At 35.5% G+C, this 21819-nt stretch overlaps 1 protein-coding gene across 26 annotated transcripts in view; it reads left to right on the top strand.

The window, feature by feature from the left end:
• Positions 1–21819, top strand: part of ZNF644 (zinc finger protein 644) — a 102048-nt gene that overhangs the window by 33592 nt on the left and 46637 nt on the right. For 17 of the 26 annotated variants that reach the window (XR_014300048.1, XM_082688638.1, XM_082688649.1 and 14 more), the window contains one exon: positions 786–846. The exons of 6 other annotated variants lie outside the window; for them this stretch is intronic. Coding sequence is in view for 16 of the 20 variants with exons in the window: in XM_082688638.1 (XP_082544764.1) it covers positions 803–846 (44 nt within the window). In the remaining 4 variants the exon portion in view is untranslated. Of the gene's footprint in view, positions 1–785; positions 847–7653; positions 7824–21819 lie in introns of all 26 variants that reach the window. 3 more of the 26 variants (XM_082688647.1, XM_082688645.1, XM_082688637.1) reach the window with 1 other exon arrangement.

Below are 21819 nucleotides of genomic sequence, written 5' to 3'. Positions count from 1 at the left end.
CTGGGAAGAATAAATTTGAGATGATAGTCTGGAAATAGAATAGTTATAGGAATCTAGGCGAGAATGGCAGTAGGTATGGTAGTGCCATTTTTTTGTGAATAAGAATGCAAAAGAACAAGTTAGTTTCAGGTTGGGGAAGATGTGTAGAGTACAGGATGAGACATACTGAGTTTTCAGAATTTGTGGAATATGATAAAATTAAGGGTAGATTTTTCAAGTCAGTTTTCAGTGGAATGTTGGGATAGCTGTTATACTAGATTGTGAATTAAATTGAAGAAGCAGGAGAGTATCAGTATGTACTATCCTCTAGAATAATGGTCCTTGGCATTTAGTATTTAATCACTGTTAGCTGTTATTGTATTTATTGTTAGTATATACTTTTATGCCATCTCATACTTTTTTGTTCTTCAGCTTTTTGGTGTACTTTTTAGTATATATGTAATAGTATTAGATAAGCATCTATATAGAAGTGTGTGTTTTATTAACAAATACTGATTTTTATTGCTTTACAATTAAAATTAATGAAAATAAGTTATTGTAAATTTTTTAAAAGAAAACTAGAAAGTTTGTCATTTGAATAGATTATTGTTCATAAAAAAGTGGTATTGAGCAAGTTTCCTGAAAGTATAATATGATCATGTTTTAGTTTAACAACTTTTTTGGACACGTTATGTCAAAATAACTTGTTTTGTGATTTTTAATTTCAAAGAGTAAGTGTATCATAGATGTACTTATTCATACCTGACACAAAAATTAAATGATGGTCTTTACATGTATTCTTTCAGGTTTGAGTTAATTTCGAATGAGATTGTTTTTGCAACGAGATGTTAATAAGACAAAATCTAGGTAAGTAGAAGACTACTTTGTTAAATGTTATATATCAAAGTGGGAATAATAGAAAAAGTTATGTTTTAAAACTCTGCCTTCAAGTTCAGATTTAATGAGTTTTTCAATAAAATTTTGAAATACAAAGAATTGACTTTAAGGTACTTGCTCGAGTTGATTTGATGGGAGTAACAATAGAATCATCAAATTGTGCTCTTAGTTTTCCTTCCTTTATGTTGAATTTAACTTAAGTATGTGACTATTAAACATGTGAGAAAATTGAGTTGGTGTTTGGGTTAGCTATTCAGAAAACAGTTCAGTAAGAGATTTGCTGCATGCTTCAATGTTCTCAGTGGATTATAGTGCTCGAGTAGTTTTTGCTTTTGTGAATTTTACTTATTTTGATTAATGAAGTACTTCCATAAATTGATTAAATTTGCCAAATTGTGACTTCTTTATATTAATATAATGTTCAGAATATAAATGATTGTTTCAAAGAGTATCTGTGTTGGTCATTGAATTGGTCAAAGTCATTGAATGAATTTTCTAATTTAGCATTCTGATTTGCATTCTTTTTTTAAGGCTGTTGACTTTCAGGAAATTGAATTGTGATCATGTACTTTTTTAGTCTGATATGTGAAAGACTGTTTTTTGGGGTGTGTGTGTGTCTTTGTGTCTTTGTGTCTTTTAGGTTTTATTTATTTATTTGAGAGAGAGAGAATGAGACAGAGTGTGAGAGGGGAGAGGTCAGTGGGAGAAGCAAACTTCCCCACCAAGCAGGGAGCCTGATGTAGGACCTGATCCTGGGACTCTAGGTTCATGACCTGAGCCGAAGGCAGTTACTTAACCAACTGAGCCACCCAGGTGCTCTGAAAGAATGCTTTTTAATAATAGAAACTGTTCAGATGTTAAAAAGACTTAACAGTCTTCTGGCAAATGAACATGGTTTCAGGATATAAATAGATTAAAAGGAATACTTAAATTGTAGTTAACTTGGTCTTTCTCTAATCTAACCAGATGTTTAAGCTGTTGGAAACTTGATGATCTCAAAGTTAAAAAAAGGAAAATTAAAAATCTAAAATGAGAAGTGCTGTAGTTAAGTGATATGGAGTTAAACAGTGTGTTCTTAGTAAGTGGTTTAGGCATAATTTGAAGGAGAGTTTCTGTTTTATTGCTCTTATATAATAGTAATTGTAGTGATTGTGCTGTATGTTGTGTTAACTGCTTCTCATGCCTTGTTAATCTTTATAGTACTTTTGTAAGGTAGGTACTCCTGTGTAGAAAATTTTTACTTATTTGGTTTATAGTGAGCTAGTTCTTTTCTTTAGGAAGAGTGCATTATCTCCACAGCATCTATTATAAGGAACACTTGCCTATATATCTTCTTGTAGGGAAAAAGAAGCTAGACTTTTGTACTTAAGGTCTTATAGGGATTTTGTTTGTTAATTGAATATACAGTGTGTTAGAACCTTTATTCTGATTTCTTATGTCAGGTATCACTTAAGGGATGATACTGGATTAACATATTCTGACCCTATTCTACCACAATTATGCATTTTTTGAATAGAACTTAATGCAAATGTATAACTTACATTTTTATATAAATTAAGTTGTAATTTGTGTATGGTAAAATTTAAAGTATAGAGCTGAATGAGGTTTTTACATATGTAAAACATACATATATGTTCACACATGTAACTACCATAGAGATATGAAGACATGGAACATTTTCATTGCTCAGAAAGTTCCTCATACTCTTCCCTTTCCAGTCCAATAGCCTTCTCCTCCTGAGGTAAAATTTCTGAATTTTATCAGCATAGCTTAGTTTTGCCTGTTCTTGAATTTTATGTATAAGAAATATATAATATGCATTAGTTAATATGTGGCTTTTTTCAATCAACATACATCTTGTTGTATGAATATCAGTAGTTCATTATTTTTTATTACTGAGTAATATTCCATTGTATGACCATGCTACAAATTTTTTATGTATTCTCTCTGTAATTTTGTTTATTGGATTCTTCAATTCTCTGACCTCACTTTCCAGCATTCTACACTATTTTCCTTCCTCTAATTGTCCTCTTTACTGTTCCCGTATCACCTGCACAATAAAATGTAAGCTCCATGACTTGGTATACAATGGTCTCACTGCAGCTATTCCAGAATGCCTAGAATTATCTGAATAAACTAAGTCTGATGTTTCTTATGTTTAGTTTTAGTCCTAATTATATGTTGTCACTCTTCCCTAGCCTCTCACCTCCCCCAACCATCATTGTCCTTCCTCCTGCTCATCAGCTTATCTCCTGAAATATCTCCTGAAATCTTATCCTTTGGGCCAGACCTGGCCATACTGCAGTAGAGTGTTTTCTTTACTGGACTGTGAGCCCCTTGAAGGTAGACACCATCAATGTTGTACTTACCTTAGTAGTACAATGCCAGAGTACTGTGTGTACTTAGTGAATTTTGTAAAACATGGAACAATGAGCATAATTCTCTCTCAGTCATCTAGGGATTCAGAATTCTGGCTGGAAAGGGATGAGGACATTGGCACAGTTGCTGTTGGGCTGTAGGAAGGAGTCAATGGGGACAATACAGAAGCAGCATTGTAGGTATTTTGGAAAGCCCTAAAATATCTCCAAAGTCTTCTTTCAATCCAGTTTTAAAAAATGGCGAGTAATGTTCTTAGTTGAGACCTTAAGGAAAACTGTGTTGATTTGATTACTCTTTTCAAATGAAGGCATTAACCCATGTCATAGAAATTGGAGTGCTTGCTTCTAACAGTATTCTTTTTGTGAGTTTGTGCTAGTTATTTCTTTAAAGATTTTAAAGGATGTATTAGATTAATACAAGTAGAAGGCTAGGAAGACTGGTCACATCTATAAAGAAAACTTCTCATTTTCCTAAAGGTAAAAAAGAAATTGGGAGTAGAGAAGGAAATTGAATCATAGTCTGGAATTGTGATAACATTTATTTTTATAGCTCAGGAAGTCTGCTGTTTGATATAATTTAAAAAATTTGTTTTATCATTATAGGTCTGTAATATATAAATAATATGCTTACTTAAGAAACTTTTAAAATATTATAAAGTACTTTACACTAGTTTTTTTCTTGAAATTAGGCTTGTTGGGTTGGCCATTGTAGTCACCTTGGGGATTTTTATGCCTTCTAGCAAGTCCAGAGCAAGGAGAGGTTCTTCCCCACTGGGATCAATTTATTGCTTTTCCTCTCTACAGCTTCTGCCATAAAGGTTGAATACAGAGTTGGACATTGACCCCATCTCTTGCTGTTTCTTCAGATCCCTACAAGGATTTTCTTAGACATAGATTCTTATCAAATGTTAGAACTTCAGTTATTTGTTTTATTTCATCATTGATGTGAAGTATGTTTAGTTTTCTTGTTGATAAAATTTGAGTATTCAGAGAAATATAACCTTCAGGTTGTTTGACTTACGTGTATTTGAAAGATTTTAGGCTAGTTTCTCTTCACAGATAGGTATACCTCAGTTTCAGACTCTTCGTCTTCATTCTGTGCTTCAATATTTTATATGGTCAGCCACTGCTTTTTCCATTTTACAGAGTCCCTGAATCCAAGGATTCGAAATTCTTTATATTTACTTACCTTATATTAGCTAATTTCCTTCATTTTCAAATTAAGTTCTCCGTGCTTCACGGTCTTTAATAGCAATGTAGTTATGTGCGGACCTTTGTTGCAATGTAAATAAGACTTAAAAAAAAATTTGTCCTTCATTCTAGATGAGATTGCACAGTGCACATTTGACCTTTTTCAAATATATTGCCAGGTAACATTTAGTATTTTTGAAATTTTATTTTATTAAAGGTTTTTTATTTATTCATCTGACAGAGATCACAACTAGGTAGAGGCAGGCAGAGAGAGAGGAAGGGAAGCAGGTTCCCTGCTGAGCAGAGAGCCCAACTCAGGGCTCGATCCCAGGACCCTGAGATAATGACCTGAGCCGAATGCAGAGGCTTTAACCTACTGAGCCATCCAGGCGCTCTGAAATTTTATTTTTTTTTAATGGAAGTCACATACACTTATTTAAGTATGAGCAAATAGTGTATAGATGTTGAGAATAAGTAAACTCTCTCACCCAGCACTATGTTCCCGTAAATTATCAGAAATAGTTGATATGTATTCTGCATCTTTCTCTTTCCATTTGCCAGTATGTCTTGGACATTTTTCCATATATGGATTGCATTTAATATAATTGTTTCCTTGTTGATAGAGATACTTTGGTAAATCTAAAGGTTTTTTGCTTGTATATGCAGTGCTGCAATAAATACTCTTCACTGCATTATTGGAATTGTGTGAGAATGTAAGATAATTTGTAGCAGTGGATTGCTGGGTCGGTATATATGTACACTTTAATTTCTGATACTGCAAAATTGCAATGAGATTATATCACTTAATATTTCACCTAGCAGGGGCGCCTGGGTGGTTCAGTCATTGGGCGTCTGCCTTCGGCTCAGGTCATGATCCCAGGATCCTGGGATCGAGTCCCGCATCGGGCTCTCCGCTCGGCAGGAAGCCTGCGTCTCCCTCTTCCACTCTCCCTGCTTGTGTTCCTCTCTCACTGTGTCTGTCAAATAAATAAAATCTAAAAAAAAAATTCTGTTATCAGTGAGAATATCTTTCTCCACACCCCACCAAGTATTATTAACTCATGTTTTAATCCATGCCAGTCTGATTGAGAAGTGGTATTAATTGGTGCATTTTTTTAAGAAGGATTTTACATTTCCAAGTCTTTTGAGAAAGCAAAATTAATGCAGTGCAAATCAGAACATCCAATTAATAAGTATAACAACAAGCCAAAGTAGTTTTGTTAATGGATTAACCCATTTATTATGGGCTAGCAGTGTTTCAAATGGTGGAACTTCTACTGGTCTTTCAACTCCTTCAGTCTTCTCATGGTGCACTTCACTGTGACAGCAGGAGTGATGTTGTAATGGTTGGTCCAGGCACCACTGGCTGCTCTTTTCATGTAGGAACCACAACACCAGATCCTGACGTCTTGTCTTTTCCTCTTGGTTTTGCCACAGAGGGAGCAGGTGTATTTGGCACACTGACCTGTTTCACTCCTCACCATTTTCCTGAGTGAGGGACCATAATGGGTCCCGTATTTACCTAAGATTTTGACCTTCTTAGTACATTTAACTATACTGTTGCAAACTTGAGAGAGCTCTCATTGTGTTTTACATTTACATTTCCCTAATGACTGTTGATGCTCAACATCTTTTGAAGTGATTATGTGCATTTTTATCTTAGGTGAAATGTCTGTTCATGTCTTTTGCTCATTGTCTAGTTGGATTGTTTATTATTTTTTACTGTTGTTTTGAGAATTATGTATTCTAGCTACTCGTCCTTTGTTAGATAGGGTTTTTCTAAGTACTTTCTCCCATTCCAGTCTGTAATTTGTGTTTTTGTCTTCTTAACAGCATCTTTAAAGTTCTCAATTTTCATGAGGTTCAGTTTATCACATATTTTGGTTTTTTTGGAGGTAGCATTTTTTTTTTTAAAGATTTTATTTATTTACTTGACAGGCAGAGATCACAAGTAGGCAGAGGGGCAGGCAGAGAGAGAGAGGAGGAAGCAGGCTCCCTGCTGAGCAGAGAGCCCGATGTGGGACTCGATCCCAGGACCCTGGGACCATTACCTGAGCCGAAGGCAGAGGCTTAAACCTCTGAGCCACCCAGGTGCCCCTGGAGGTAGCATTGTGATTTTAATTTCAGATTCTGTATATTCATTGTTAGTATATGGAAATACAGTTGATTTTTTCCAAGATAGAACCTAAAATATATTATTAATTTTACAGTAAAAAATTGAGTGACTTTTTGATTTGCAGTATTGTGCAAATCTAACTAGTTCCATTATATTTCATCATACCCAAGGAAACCCATTAAGCAGTCAGTCCTCATTCCTCCTCCCCAACCCCCCAGTCCCTGGAAATCACTAATCTGCTTTTTATCTCTATGACTTTACCTGTCCTGAATATTTCATATAAAGGGAATTATACAGCATGTAACACTTGTGTCTAGCTTCTTTCACTTAGCCATAATATTGGTTCTTTTGGAGTGTTTTATTTGTTTTTAAATATTTTATTTATTTGAGAGCATGTGAGCAAGCATGAGCAGGCTAAGGGGCAGAGGGAGAGGGAGAAGATTATTTCTTAATGAGTGGAGAGCCTGACATGGAGGACCCTGAGGTCATGACCTCAGTGGAAGTTAGATGCTTACTTAACCAACTGAGCTACCCAGGAGCCTCAAAAATAAATTTTTTTAATTTTAATTTTTTTTTAAGATTTTAATTTATTTATTTGACACACAGAGAGATTATAAGTAGTCAGAGAGGCAGGCAGAGAGAGAGGGAGAAGCAGGTTCCCTGCCGAGCAGAGAGCCCCATGCAGGGCTTGATCTCAGGACCCTGAGATCATGACCTGAGCCAAAGGCAGAGGCTTAACCCACTAAGCCACCCAGGGGCCCCTGATTTTAATTTTTTAAGTAAGCTCTACTCCAACATGGGGCTCAGATTCACAACCCTGAGATCAAGAGCCGCACACTCTGTTTACTGAGCCAGCCAGATGCAGCATAACCATTTTCGAGGTTCATCCATGTTTCGAGGTATATCCATGTTTTAGCATTTTTTTCTGTGGTTTTCAGTACGCAAGTCTTTCATTTCCTTGGTTAAGTTTATTCCTAAGCTTTTCATTCTTTTTGATGCTTTTGTAAATGAGATTGTTAATTTTTTTAGGTGCTTCGTTCTTTTCCTTTTTTTTTTTTTTTCTTATTTTAAAGATTGATTTACTTGTTTTAGAGAGAGTGCATGCATGAGTGGTGGGAGGAGAGGCAGAAGGAGAGAATCTTCAGATGGCTTGCTGAGCTGGGAGCCCTTCCCAGGGCTCCCATCTCAGGACCCTTGAGATCATGACCTGAGCCAATACCAAGAGTCGGACACTTAACCGACTGAGCCACTCAAGCACCCTGGTACTTCTTTCTATGCCTGAATAATATTTTATTGTATGGCTATGCTATAGATTCTCTACCTTTCATCTTTGGATAGACATTTAGGTTGCTTACACCTTTACTCTATTTTGAATAGTGCTGTTGTGTGCCTCTTAATCATTTTGTAAGTGTGTAGTTCAGTAGTATTACATATATTCACACTGTTATGAAACAGATATCCAGAACTTTTTCATCTTGCAAATCTGAGACTCTGTACCCATTAAACAGCAAATTCCCTTTTAACCCCTTTCCCCAGCCGTTGGTGATCACATTCTACTTTCTGTTTTCATGAATTTTACTACTTTAGATAACTCATATAGGTGGAATCCTACAATGTTAGTCTTTTGGGGACTGACTTGTTCATTCTGTGTAATGTTCTTGAGGTTCATCCATTGGGTAGCATGTGACAGGATTTTTCCCACTGTTTCAGTGTGTCATATACCACATTTCCTTTATTGATTCATCCATCAGCAGATGTTGGAAGCATCAGCTCTTGGCTATTGTGAATAGTGCTGTTATGAACATGGGTGTGCACATATTCTTCAAGATTCGTTAAATTTTTTTCAAATATATACCTCAAAGTGTTATTGCTGGATCATATGATAGTTCCATTTCTAAGTTTTCCAGGAATGTCCATACTGTTTTTTCACTACTTTACAGTCCCACCAAGAATGCACACACCTTAACCAACATCCTAATGGATGTGTAGTGATACCTCATGGTTTCAATTTGTATTTCTCTGATAATTAATGATGTTGGGCATTTTTTCATGTTTCTTGGCCATTTTTAGATCATATTTAGAGAACCATCTATTCAACTCAAATTTTATTTGGGTTATTTGGGGGGGTGGTTTTTTGTAAGAATTTTTAAATATTTTCTAGACATTAAATACTTATATCTACAGTTTGGTAATATTTTCTCCCATGCTGTAGATCACCTGCCTATTGACTCAGTTGATTGTGTGCTTTGATACAGATAAGTTTTTAAGTTTGATGTACTTCCATTTGTCTACTTCTGTTTTGTTGTCTCTGCTTTCTGTATCCAAGAACTTATTGTCAAGTTGGATGATGTCACAAAACTTTTTCCTCTGTGTTTTCTTCTGGCAGTTTTATAGTTTTAGGTCTTATGTTTAGGTCTTTGATTCATTGTGAGTTAAGTTTTATTTATGGTATAAACTTCAACCTTTTGTATGTGTTTATCCAGTTTTCCCAGCACCATTTGTTGAAGAGTCTGTCCATTTTTCATTGAATGGTCTCTCCTTGGCAGAGATCATTTGACTGTTTTGTGAGTGTATTTCCAGGGTCTGTCTTCTGTTCCTTTGATCTGTTTGTCTCTATGCCATTACCAGAGTGTTTGATTACTGTAGCATTGTAAATTTATTTTTAAATTAATAAATAAGAGACATGCAACTTTGTTGTTCTTTTTCAAAATTGCTTTCCCTTGAGATCTCTTGACTTTTTTTTTTTTTAAGAGTTTATTTATTTATTTGACAAGGAGAGAGACAGAGAGAGGGAACATAAGCAAGGGGAACCAGAATGGGAGAGGGAGAAGCAGGCTCCCCACTGAGCAGGGCAGCCTATGAGGGGCTCCACCCCAGGACCCCGGGATCATGACCTGAGCTGAAGGCAGATGCTTTTAAAGACTGAGCCACCCAGGTGCCCCGGGAGCTCTTAATATTTGAATTTTAGGGTTAATTTACCTACTTCTGCAAAAAAAGGAAAAAAGCCAGTGGGAATTTGATAGTGATTATGTTGAATCTGTTGATTGCTTTGGATAATATGGACATCTTAATATTAAGTCTCCCAATACTTGAACACTGAATATTTTTCCAGTTGTGTTTTTTTTTTTTTTAACATTTTTCAGCATTTTTTTCTGTGTTTTTCAGTATGTAAGTCTTTCATTTCCTTGGTTAAGTTTATTCCTAAGTTTTTTATTCTTTTTGATGCTTTTGTAAATAAGATTGTTAATTTTTTTAGGCTGCTTATTGTTAATGTATAGACACAACTGATTTTTGTGTGTTAATTTTATATCCTACATTGGTGAATTTGTTTATTAGTTATAACAGGTTTTTTTGGTGTTTTTTTGTTTTGTTTTGTTTTTTTGTTTTCTACACAAGGTCATGTTGTCTATGAAAAGAGATAATTTTTTTTTTCTAATTTGAATTTTTTTTTCCTTGCCTGACTGCTCTCACTAGGACTTCCTGTACTGTATGTTTGATAGGAGTAGCAAGAGCAGATGGTCTTGTCTTATTCTTTGTGTTAGAGGAAAAGCTTCCAGTATTTCACCACTGAGTATGATTTTAGCTCTTGTGTTTTTTTGTAAGTGGACTTCATTATGTTGAGGTAAATTTCTTCTATTCTAGTTTATTGAGAGTTTTGTTTATCATGAAATGGCATCATATTTTGTTAAATGTTTTTTCTGCATCAATTGAGACGATTTATGTTGTATTTGTTCATTCTGTTAATGTGTGGTATATTATACTGATTGGCTTTCATATGTTGTCATCCTTGCATTCCAGTGAAAAATCCCACTTACTCATGGTGTAATAATTTTTTCAGTGTGCTTTTGAAATCAGTTTGCTTTTAGGTTGTTCAGAACTTTTTGGTATCAATATTCGTCAAAGATACTGGTCTATAGTTTTTTTGTCTTTGTCTGACTTTGGTTAGACCAGGGTAATGCTGGCCCCTTGAATGAGCTTGGAAATGTTTCCTCCTCTTCAATTTTTTTGGGAGAGTTTCAAGAGAATTGGTGTTAATTCTTTAAATATTTGGTAGGACTCTCCAGTGAAGCAATTGGGTCTTGGACTTTCCTTTTTGGGAGAATGGGATTTGATTACTGCTTCAGTTTCCTTATTAGTTATAGGTCTGTTCATATTTTTTTATTGCTTCATGGTTCAGTCTTTGTAGGTTGCATGTTCCTAGAAATTTATTCATTTCTTGTTATCCAATTTTTTGGTGTACAGTTGTTCATAGTATTTTTTTGTAATTCTCTTTACTTCCATGACATTGTTTATAACGTCCCCTTTTATTTCTGATTTAATTGAATCCTCTTTTTTCTTAATTCCTGACAGAGGGCTTATTGATTTTGTTGATCTTTTCATAAAGCCAACCTTTGTTTCATTGTTTTTTTTCCTATTATTTTTGTGTTCTCTATGCCATTTATCACTGCTCTAATCTTTACTATTTTCTTCTTCTAGCTTTGGGTTAATGCTTTCCTTTTCTAATTTCTAGAATTGTAAAATTAGGTTATTGATTTAAGATCTTTTTTCTTTTTTAATCTAAGTATTTACAACTGTATAATTATCTGTTAGCATTGCTTTCATTGTGTCCCTCAAGTTTTGGTTTGTTGTGTTTTCATTTTCATCTGTATCAAGGTTATTTTCTTTCTTTCTTTCTTTCTTTCTTTCTTTCTTTCTTTCTTTCTTTCTTTTTTTTTTAAAGATTATATTTATTTATTTGACAGAAATCACAAGTAGATGGAGAGGCAGGCAGAGAGAGAGAGAGGGAAGCAGGCTCCCTGCTGAGCAGAGAGCCCGATGTGGGACTCGATCCCAGGACCCTGAAATTATGACATGAGCTGAAGGCAGCGGCTTAACCCACTGAGCCACCCAGGCGCCCCTCTTTCTTTTTTTTTTTTTTTAAAGATTTTTATTTATGTATTTGACAGAAATCACTAGTAGGCAGAGAGGTGGGGGAAGGGGACAGAGAGGAGGGTGGAAAGCAGTCTTCCTGCTGAGCAGAGAGCCCAATTCTGGTCTCCATCCCAGGAACCTGGGATCATGAACTCCATCCCAGGAACCTGGGATCATGACCTGAGACGAAGGCAGAGGCTTTAACCCACTGAGTCATTCAGGCGCCCCATGTCTCAAGGTATTTTCTAATTTTCCTTTTTTTCTTTGTTTTGACCCTTTGGCTGTTTAAGAATGTTAAATTTTCACAGATTTGTGGATTTCCGGTTTTCTTGGTGTTGATTTCTAATTTCATTCCTTTGTGGTCAGAAAAGGTATTTGTATCATTTCAATCTTGAATTTTTATGACTTATTTTGTGGCCTAATGTGGTCTGTCCTAAAAAATGTTCCGTGCGTACTTTGAAAAGAAAGTATATTCTGCTGTTTTGGGGTAGATGATTCTGTATATGTTTGTTAGGTTCACTTGGTCTGTAGTGTTAATCAAGTTCTCTATTTCCTTATTCAAAATCTGTGGTTCTATCCCTTACTGGTTTTGGGGGTTTGTTAATTGATCTTTGTGTTATGCATCATTTTGACTTTCTTCTTATTTCCTTTTATGTATATTTTTTAGTTATTGTGTTTACCTTGGTAATTACAGTTAACATTTTAAGATTACAGTAGTAATCTAGTTTAAATTAATACCAGCTTTGTGTCTGTAGTGTAAAGACTTATCTATACAGCTCCATCCCTCTTCTGTTTTGGTGTTACTGTCCCAAGTTACTTTACACAGTAGTACTGGCTTTTAGGTTTGCCTATGTAATTGTCTTTACTGTTGTTCTTTACTTCTTTTTATAGCTTTGAGTTACCGTATAGTGTGTTCTGTAGCCTGAAGGATTCACTTTAACATTTCTTGAGGGGCAGGTCTTCTAGTGGTTAACTCTCTTCAGCTTCTGTTTTGCTGAGACTATCTTAATTCCCCCCTTTTTTTGAAGGATAATTTTGGTGGGTATTGAATTTTGGGTTAAAAAGTTTTTTCTTTTAGCACTTCCTTATGTTGATGCTTTCTTTGTAGCCTCCCTGGTATTTGAGGAGAAATTAGCTTTTTGTCTTCTTAGGACTCTTCTTGTATGTGACTAATTGCTTCTCTCCTTCTGCTTTTATTATTCATCCTTTGTGTTTGTATTTGTGTTACTATGATTTAGTCTGGATCTATTTTGAGTTTTCCTACTTGGAGTTTGTTGAGTTTGTTGGCTATTTAGTTTCATGTCTTTTTTCAAATTTTGGATATTTATCATCATTTTTTAAAATATTCTTTCACCTCTTTCTCCTTTGTGTCTCATTATAAATAGGTTGGTAAACTTCATGGTGTCTGCAGGTCTCTTAGGCTCTGTGCGTTTTTATCTCTTTATTCACATTCTCTATATTGAGTCATTATTCATGTCATTTTGTGTTTTTTTTTTTTTTAAGATTTTATTTTTTTATTTGACAGAGATCACAAGTGGGCACAGAGGCAGGTAGAGAGAGGAGGAAGCAGGCTCCCTGCTGAGCAGAGAGCTGGATGCGGGGCTCGATCCCAGGACCCTGGGATCATGATCTGAGCCGAAGGCAGAGGCTTTAACCCACTGAGCCACCCAGGCACCCCTATTCATGTCGTTTTCAAGTGGCTTTCCTAACACAGTCATACTTGCCACAGGTAAATAGGAACATTTAATCTGTAGGTTGGAAATTACTTTAAATGTAAATGGTATAAATATATCCATCAAAAGAAAGAAAATGACAGAATGGATAAAAGATGTACAGCCATACTTATATGTAGCTTACAAGAAATTTACTTCAAATTCAGTGACATAAATTGGCTGAAAAAGATATAAAAGACTATACCATGCAACCATTAACCTAAAAAAGAAGCAAGAATGGTTACATTAAATTATGATAAAGTAGACTTCAGAACAAAGAAAATTACCAGGGACCACGAGGAGATTAAGTAATGATAAAAGCATCAGTCTACCAGGAAGACATAATGACTCTGAATGTGTATGTACCAAATAATAGAGCCATAATCTATACTAAACACACACACACACACACACACACACACACACCAAAAAAACCTGATAAAGCTGAAAAAGGAAGAGATGAATCCGCAATTGTAATTGAAGACTTCAATATTCTCCTCTTAACAGCTGATATAACTATTAGGCATAAAATCATCAAGACTGTAAAAAATCTGAACACAGTAAAGCAACAGAATCTAAATGACCTATATAGAACATCCCACCTAGCAGCATGGGATGCATATTATATTCAAGTGCCCGTGAAATACTCATGAAGTTAGACAACATCTTCAACAGTAAAACAAACCTGACAGATTTAAAAGAATTGTTTTATATATAGTATATTCTCTGACCATAGTGGAATCAAATTAGAGATCAATAACAGAAATATCTCTCTTGACTGAAAATTAACACAATTCTAAATAATCCATTGCTTAAAAATTCTCAAAATTAAAAGAATGAAAAGGAAAATACAACGTGTCGAAATATGTGAAATACAGCTAAAGCAGTGCTGAGGAATTTATAGTATTAAATGTTACATTTGGAAAGAGAAAATGTTCATGTGGTAGAAAATGAAAAGTAAAACAAACCCAGGGCAAGCAGAAAAAGAAAGTAATAAATTTAAGAGTAGAAATAAATGAAATTAAAAGAAAAATCACTGAAACAAAAAGCTACTATTTGAAAAGTCAATACAATTGATGAATTTCTAGCAGGACTGACAAAAAGAAAGTGGATAAAAATTACCAACTTAATCATGTAATGGGGTATCACTGTAGACCATTATAGACAGTAAAGGATAATAAGAGTTTACTGTAAACAACTTAAAGGTAAAATTTAACAATTTGGATGAAATGGCCTAGTATCTTAAAACACAACCAACCACAACTCACTTAATAACCCAGTAGCTGTTAAGAACATTGAATTTAGAATTGCGAAACTCCCCAAAAAAGAAATCTGTAGGCCAAGACAGTAAGTTTCATGAACACCTTTTCCAGTATTCAAGTTTCAGTGGAAAATTCCAAGCTGGAGAATTACTGTAAACAATTTTAAGAAGAATTAACAGCAATTCTATCTTATCCTTTCCAGAAAATGGAAGAGGGAACACTTTCCATTTTATTTTATGAAACTAATATTACACTGATATCAAAACTAGTAGAGACAGTACAAAAACAAGAAAACTACAGATTAATGTCTCTGATGAAACTAGATGCAAAAAATTCTCAACAAAATATTGGCAAATTGAGCAAAACAATGTATAAAAACAATTACATACTAAAAATAGGTAGGATTTATCCCAGGTATGTGAATGGATTCAACATTTGAAAGTAAGTCCAGTTTCATCCTTTTGCATGTTTATTGGGTTTCTCAACATCATTTGTTGAGAAGACTAGCTAAGCCTTTTAAATGTTGTTGGCATCCTTGTCAAGAATCATTTGACCTTATATATGAGAGTATATTTCTGGGCTTTCTATTATAGTCCATTCATCAGTATGTTTGTCTTTATGCCACTACCACACTGTTTTGATTACTATAGCTTTGTGGTAATTTTTAAAATCAGAAAACATGAGACCTGTAACTTTGTTTTTCATTTTCAAGATTGTTTTGGCTATTTAGGGTCCCTTGAAATTCCCTGTAAGTTTTAGAATGAAATTTCCTATGTCTGAAGAAATGCTACTGATATAGTCATAAGGTTTGCATTAAATCTACTTTGAGGGCGCCTGGGTGGCTCAGTGGGTTAAGCCGCTGCCTTCGGCTCAGGTCATGATCTCAGGGTCCTGGGATCGAGTCCCGCATCGGGCTCTCTGCTCAGCAGGGAGCCCGCTTCCTCCTCTCTCTCTCTCTGCCTGCCTCTCTGCCTACTTGTAATCTCTCTCTGTCAAATAAATAAATAAAATCTTTAAAAAAAAAAATCTACTTTGAATACTATTAATATTTTAATGTTACTAAGTCTCCTAATTCATGAACACTGGATGTCCTTTCATTTATTTTTATCATCTTTAATTTCTTTATTAAGAAATTTTTTTTGAAATGTTTTCAGTACACAAGTCTTTAGCCTCTTAGGTTAAGTTTATTCCTAAATTTTTTTTAATTTATTAATTTTTAAATAAGCTCCCCACCCAGTGTGGAGCCCAAGGCGGGGCTCGGACTCATGACCCTGAGATTGAGACCCGAGTTAATCAAGAGTTGGACACTTAACTGTGCCACTGAGAAACCCCGATACTATATATTTTTTTATGCTTTTGGAAATGGTATCGTTTTCTTAATGTTTTTTCAGGATGGCCATTGTCTTTTTATGGAAATGTAGTTGACCTTTGCATGTTGATTTTTTCCCCTCTATTGTTATTTTAAAATTTTTTTAGTTTTATTGAGATATAATTCACATATATCACTATATAAGTTTAAGGTGTGCAACATAATAGATTGACTGTCATATCCAGTTGACCCTTGAATGATATGGGGGTTAGGGGTGTTGATGCCCTATAGTAGAAAATCCATGTATATAACTTTTGACTCTCCAGCAACTTAAATACTATTAGGCAACTGTTGATCAGAAGACTTAACCAAAAACATGAAGAGTTAAAACATACTTTGTGTGTTAGATTCTCTTCTTAAAATAAGCTAGAGAAAAAATGTTATTAGGAAATTTGTAAGGAAGAGAAAATAAACTTATAGTACTGTACTCTGAAATACTGCTTAAAACTGGACCTACACAGTCCACACCTGTGTTGTTCAGGGGTTTAGCTGCATTGTGAAACGATTACTGCCATGAGTTAGCATCCATCATCACATAGATAAAATAGAAAAAGCAAAAAAAGAGAAAAAGAATTTTTTGTGTGTGATTAGAGCTCTTAGGAATTACATTCTTAACAACTCTCCAGTATATCCTATGGCAGTGTTAAGCGTAATCATCATGTTGTACAGTACTTCTCTGGTACTTACTTGTCTTGTAACTGGAGGTTGTATGTTTTGGTCACCTTTCTCCAATTTCCCCCTCCTACTATCACCCCACCTCTGGTAACCATAAATCTGATCTCTTTGTGAATTTTTTTTTTCCTTTTAGATTCCATAAATTGTTTAAGTCATACATTATTTGTCTTTCTCTGATTTATTTCACTTAGCATAATGCCTTTTTTTTTTTTAAGATTTTATTTTTTTTATTTATTTGACAGAGACACAGCGAGAGAGGGAACACAAGCAGGGGAGTAGGAGAGGGAGAGCAGGCTTCCCATCAAGCAGGAAGCCCAACAGGGCTCCATCCCACAACGCTGGGTTCCTGACCTGAGCCAAAGACAAACGCTTAGCTTAATGACTGCATAGCAGTCATTAATGACTTAGCATAATGCCTTTAAGGTCCATCTAGATTGTTTTAAGTGTCAAGGTTTCCTCATTAAAAAAAATGATACAATGACAAATGTTGTAAAGATTTATATTACTCTTATATTCTAATTAGTAGAAATATTAAATAAGTTTTTCTCTTTTGTGCACACACAGATGGCTAGAGGGAGGCAGTTATTCCAGAAACAGGCAACGTGTCTGGATAAAACAAAGTTAATAAAGAAGAAAGTTTGCTTTGTTGATTCTCATAATTGATTACAGGCTTTATTATTCACTTATTGTTAGCCTGCTTTGTCTTTGTCTGTTTATTTAGGTATTCAAGCACCTTCTAGTTGCTGAAAACACGGTATACACAACAAAAACATGGTTCCTGTTCTGTTAGAACTTAGGTTCGTTGGGAGAAATATGTTAATCAAAAATGTTATAAATTAAATATTTTAAAGACATTAGAGCTCTGAAAGGAACACTTCTTTTCTTCAAAAGCCTATGACAAAGGAACTTGACAGAGTGCTTGAGGAAGTGACAGAGTATTACATTTAGAACCGTGATCTGAAGGAAGCTTAGGAGTTAACTGTTTATGTGGTGGAAGGCTGGGGAGAGGAGAGCAGAGGATTCCAGATCAGAGGAACTGCATGTGCAGGGACCCTGTGATGAGAAGGGACACACTGGGGTATTTGAGAGAGGGCCAGAGTGGTTGAATCCCTGAAAACTGTGAGACCAAATGGAAAGGTAGACAGGACCCAGTAAAGCCTTTTCAGCTGTGATAAAGACTTGGGACTATGTCCTGTGAGAGAGGAAAATGTTGGGTTCCATAGAGAAGTAGTGAGTTTGAAAAGGTCACTCTGCCTCTAGATGTGAAGAACTGATTAGGAAGGAGCCAATAGATCCAGTTAGGAAGCAGATGCATTATTTTGTTTAAAGATTTTATTTATTTGACAGAGAGATAGCACAAGTAGGTAGAGTGGCAGGCAGAGGGAGAGGGAGAAGCAGGCTCTCTGCTGAGCAAGGAGCCTGATGTGGCTGATGTGTGATCCCAGGATCCTGAGATCATGACCTGAGCCAAAGGCAGCTGCTTAACAGACTGGGCCACCCAAGCATGCCGGGAAGCATTAATATTTTTTAAATTCTTTATGCTTGTGACACTACACAAATACAATAGTCACATTAGGTACTGTTTTAGATGTCAGGGGTACATCAATGAACAAATCATTAGTCTTTGCCCTCATGCTTACTTTGTAGTGGGGGAGAAAAAAACAGGTAATCAAAAAACTGTATAATCTGCTGTTATTAGTAAGTACTTTGAAGAAAAAGAAAACCAGAGAGAGAAGAAGAAGAAAACCAGGATGAAGAGTGACTAAGGGTGCTTTTTATTTAGGATGATCTAAGAACAGATCTTTGGAACTAAAGGAACTGATCTATGCATATACTTGGGAGAAGAACTATGATGCCAGTTGCAAGTCCAGATTGTTACCTTGTTACCTGTATCTCAGACCCATCGGCTATCAATCAGGGGTTTCCATGACCCCCTCCATGGGTTGATTAATTTGCTACAGCAGCTCACAGAACTCAGGGAACCAGTTTACTTACTACATTTCCAGTTTATTATAAAAGGATATAACTCAGGAACAGACAGAACAGACAGAAGAGAGTCATAGGCCAAGATATGTGGGAAGAAGTGTGGAGCTTCCATTGTCTTTTCTATATTGTCTTTTCTAGACTCACCACTTTCTCAGCACATCCCTGTTTGCCAACCCAGAAACTCTCCAAGCCCCATCCTTTAGGGCTTATAAGATGGCTTCATTATATTTGCAGGATTGATTAAATCACTAGCAGAAGTCAGTTGACCCAGCCTCTAACCCATCTCCCCTCCAGAGTTCCGGTGGGTAAGCCACATAGTTAGCACGGTACCCTCTGGCTAGCAGTCCCCAACCTTAGGTGATTTCCAAAAGCCATCTCACTAATGTAACAAAAGACATCTTTGTAACTCTCTACTCTTGGGAAATTCCTAAGGGTTTTATGAGCACTGTGCCAGAAACAGGGAGAAAGACCTTATATGTCTCTTATAAATCACAATATCACAAGTATTCATCATTTAATAATTTTTATAAAAGATTTGTTTATTTTAGAGGGAGAGAGTCTCAAGCAGACTCCATGATGAGCTTGGAGCCCATGACACTGAGATCATCACCTGAGCTGAAACCAAGAGTTGGATGTTCAACTAACTATGACCACCCAGGTGCCCCTCATTTAATAATTTCTAAGAGCTATTTTGTCTTTTATTTATTTATTTTTAAGGACTTTGAGAGAGAGAGAGAGGGAGGGAGAGAGCACAAGGGGGCGGTGGGCAGAGGGAGAGGCAGACTCTCCACCTGACAGGGAGCCAGGCACGGGTTTTGATCCTAGGACCTTGAGATCATGACCTTAGCTAAAATAAAGGCAGATGTCCAACTGACTGAGCCACTCAGGCACCCCATATATTTTTTTAAAGAATTTATTCATGTATTTGACAGCAAAAGAGCATGTGTGTGCACAAGCAGAGGGAATGGCAGGCAGAGGGAGAGGGAGAAGCAGGCTTCCCCATTGAGCAGAGAGCCCAGTGATGCGGGACTCAATCCCAGGACCCTGGAATCATGACCTGAGCTGAAGGCAGATGCTTAACTGATTGAGCCACTCAGGTGCCCCTATTAAGTCTTTTTAAGTAAGAAAACACAGTCATCAAAAATACAAATGATTAGTGCTATTGCTTCAAATTGTACCACCTCCCCCAACCATGAATTCACCTCCACTGCCTCCAGGTAGGACCTGAAGTAGGTACCTCAGAGTAAACCTTATTTGGAGATAGGGATTTACAGATGTTATCAAGTTAAAGGTAGGTCATTAAGGAGGATGGGGCAAACCCACTTATAATTAACTGATGTCCTTATGAATAAAAGGATATTTGGACACAGAGACATGCTCATGGAGGGAAAACAGTTTGAAGAGACATGGGAAGATGATCAATAAACCAAGGAGAGGCCTGGAACAGATCCTTTACAACTCTTTAAACTTAATGGGGGTAATAGTGTTATAAAACCTTCAGGTTAAGAGGTGCCTGGGTGGCTAGCTGGTTAAGCCTCTGAGTCTTGGTTTCAGCTCATACCAGGTCTTGGGGTCATGGGATCGATCCCTAGGTCAGAGTCTATGCTCAGTGGAGAGTCTGCTTGGAATTCTCTCCCTCTGTCCCTCCCCCCTCAAATAAATAAAATTTTAAAAACACCCTTCAGGTCTCTTACTGTGTGTGTTTTAACTACCTTCTAAAGCAATTTAAGTCTTTTAAGAAAATCTGGAATTAAAAGACAAGCAACAAAAGGTAAACGCTCCAGCATTATATTCATAGTTGTTTCCTTTCTAAGAAAAATTTAAATTTGAAACTATAGGTTCTTTAGGGTGGTACAAATGTTTTCCAAGAAGATTGACCTTTTTTGTTTTTTAAACTTTTGTACCAAATATTTTGCAAACTTATCTACTTAAAATTTATTGTCAGATTGATTTTTTTTATTCCATTCTGATTCTGTTTTTCAGTGTAATTTTTTCTGTTGCTTCAGAGCGGTATGTTAACAAAAAAATTTGCCACCACTTGGTGGCACTACTTGGCTTAAAAATGAATCGAATTGTCTGCTGTTAACTGCTGTTCTACATAAATGATTAAATTCAGAAGGGATCAATTTGATATTAAGCAACTTAATATTATAAATATTTGACTCTTATTTTGTAAACAAAATAATAATTGGTATTGTAAACTTGAGTTATATTAAATGCCATATGGAATATAAAAATAAAACTAAGGCTTAGTTTGGTAGGAAGGGAAGCATTCCAATTTTTGAGAGACATATCTTTTTAGTTAGGCGTCATTTATATTCTGCCTTAATCTTCTTTGTCTCTAAGTATAAGAAAAATATTTTTAATATTAGAAACAAACATCTTCAATTTTTATGTTAAAATTTTTCAAGATGTGTATTTTATATAAAGCTAAGAAATTAGATTTTTCTTTTTAGGTGATCAAACCAAATTAAACATAGGAAAATAGAATATATAAATGTGTTTAATTATGTTTTTCTGCAGCATACTGAAAACTCTGACGGTCCTTTTTAAGATATTTTATTTGTTTTATTTAAATAGAGAAAGGATCCAGAAATGTGGAAAGTTACTACGCCCCAGACATGACTTTTACTCCTAAATAGTTGATGCCTAATATCATAATAGCTAAAGCAGTTGTAATTAAGGTATTCTAGGTTACATATACAGCATATCAAAGATCGTGATCTGTGTCTTTTTAAGATTCAAATGTAATACATACCAGAAAGTGCACAATGTGTAAGTGTACAGCTCGGTGAATCACCACAAAGTAAACACTCCATGACTACCACCGATCAAGAAATAGAGTATTATCAGCAACCGAGAAACTCCCTGTTTCCTTTCCCAATCACTCTTTCTTTCTCATTTCCTTGGAGCAACCACTGGCCTGACTTCAAAGAATATATTTTTTTTTGTACTTTTGTACTTTTATATAAATAGAATTACATAGTAGTAGTATTTTGTCTCTGCTTATTTTGTTTAACATTATGTTTGGGAGGCTCATAGAGATTTACAGAACTAGTCATAGCTCATTTGTATTTTATCACTGTCTTTTTACTTTTGGATTGAATAATACTGTCATAACATTCGTGTACGTGTTGGGGTACATGTACAATATTTATGTTGATTAGATACCAGGAGTGGAATGGCTGGGTCGTTGGTGTATTTGGGTTCAAATTTAGAAGAAAATGCAAGAATTGTTTCAGTATGGTTGTACCTATCCCATCAATAGAATATAAGGGTTCATGTTACTCTGTATTTTCACCAGCGCTTGATATTAATAGCCTCTTTAATTGTAGCCCTTCTG

This window comes from Mustela nivalis (assembly GCF_964662115.1).
Source record: "Mustela nivalis genome assembly, chromosome: 10".
NCBI lineage: Eukaryota > Metazoa > Chordata > Mammalia > Carnivora > Mustelidae > Mustela > Mustela nivalis.
The sequence above is the reverse complement of the archived record's forward strand: the minus strand, read 5'-3'. Positions and strand labels throughout refer to the sequence as shown.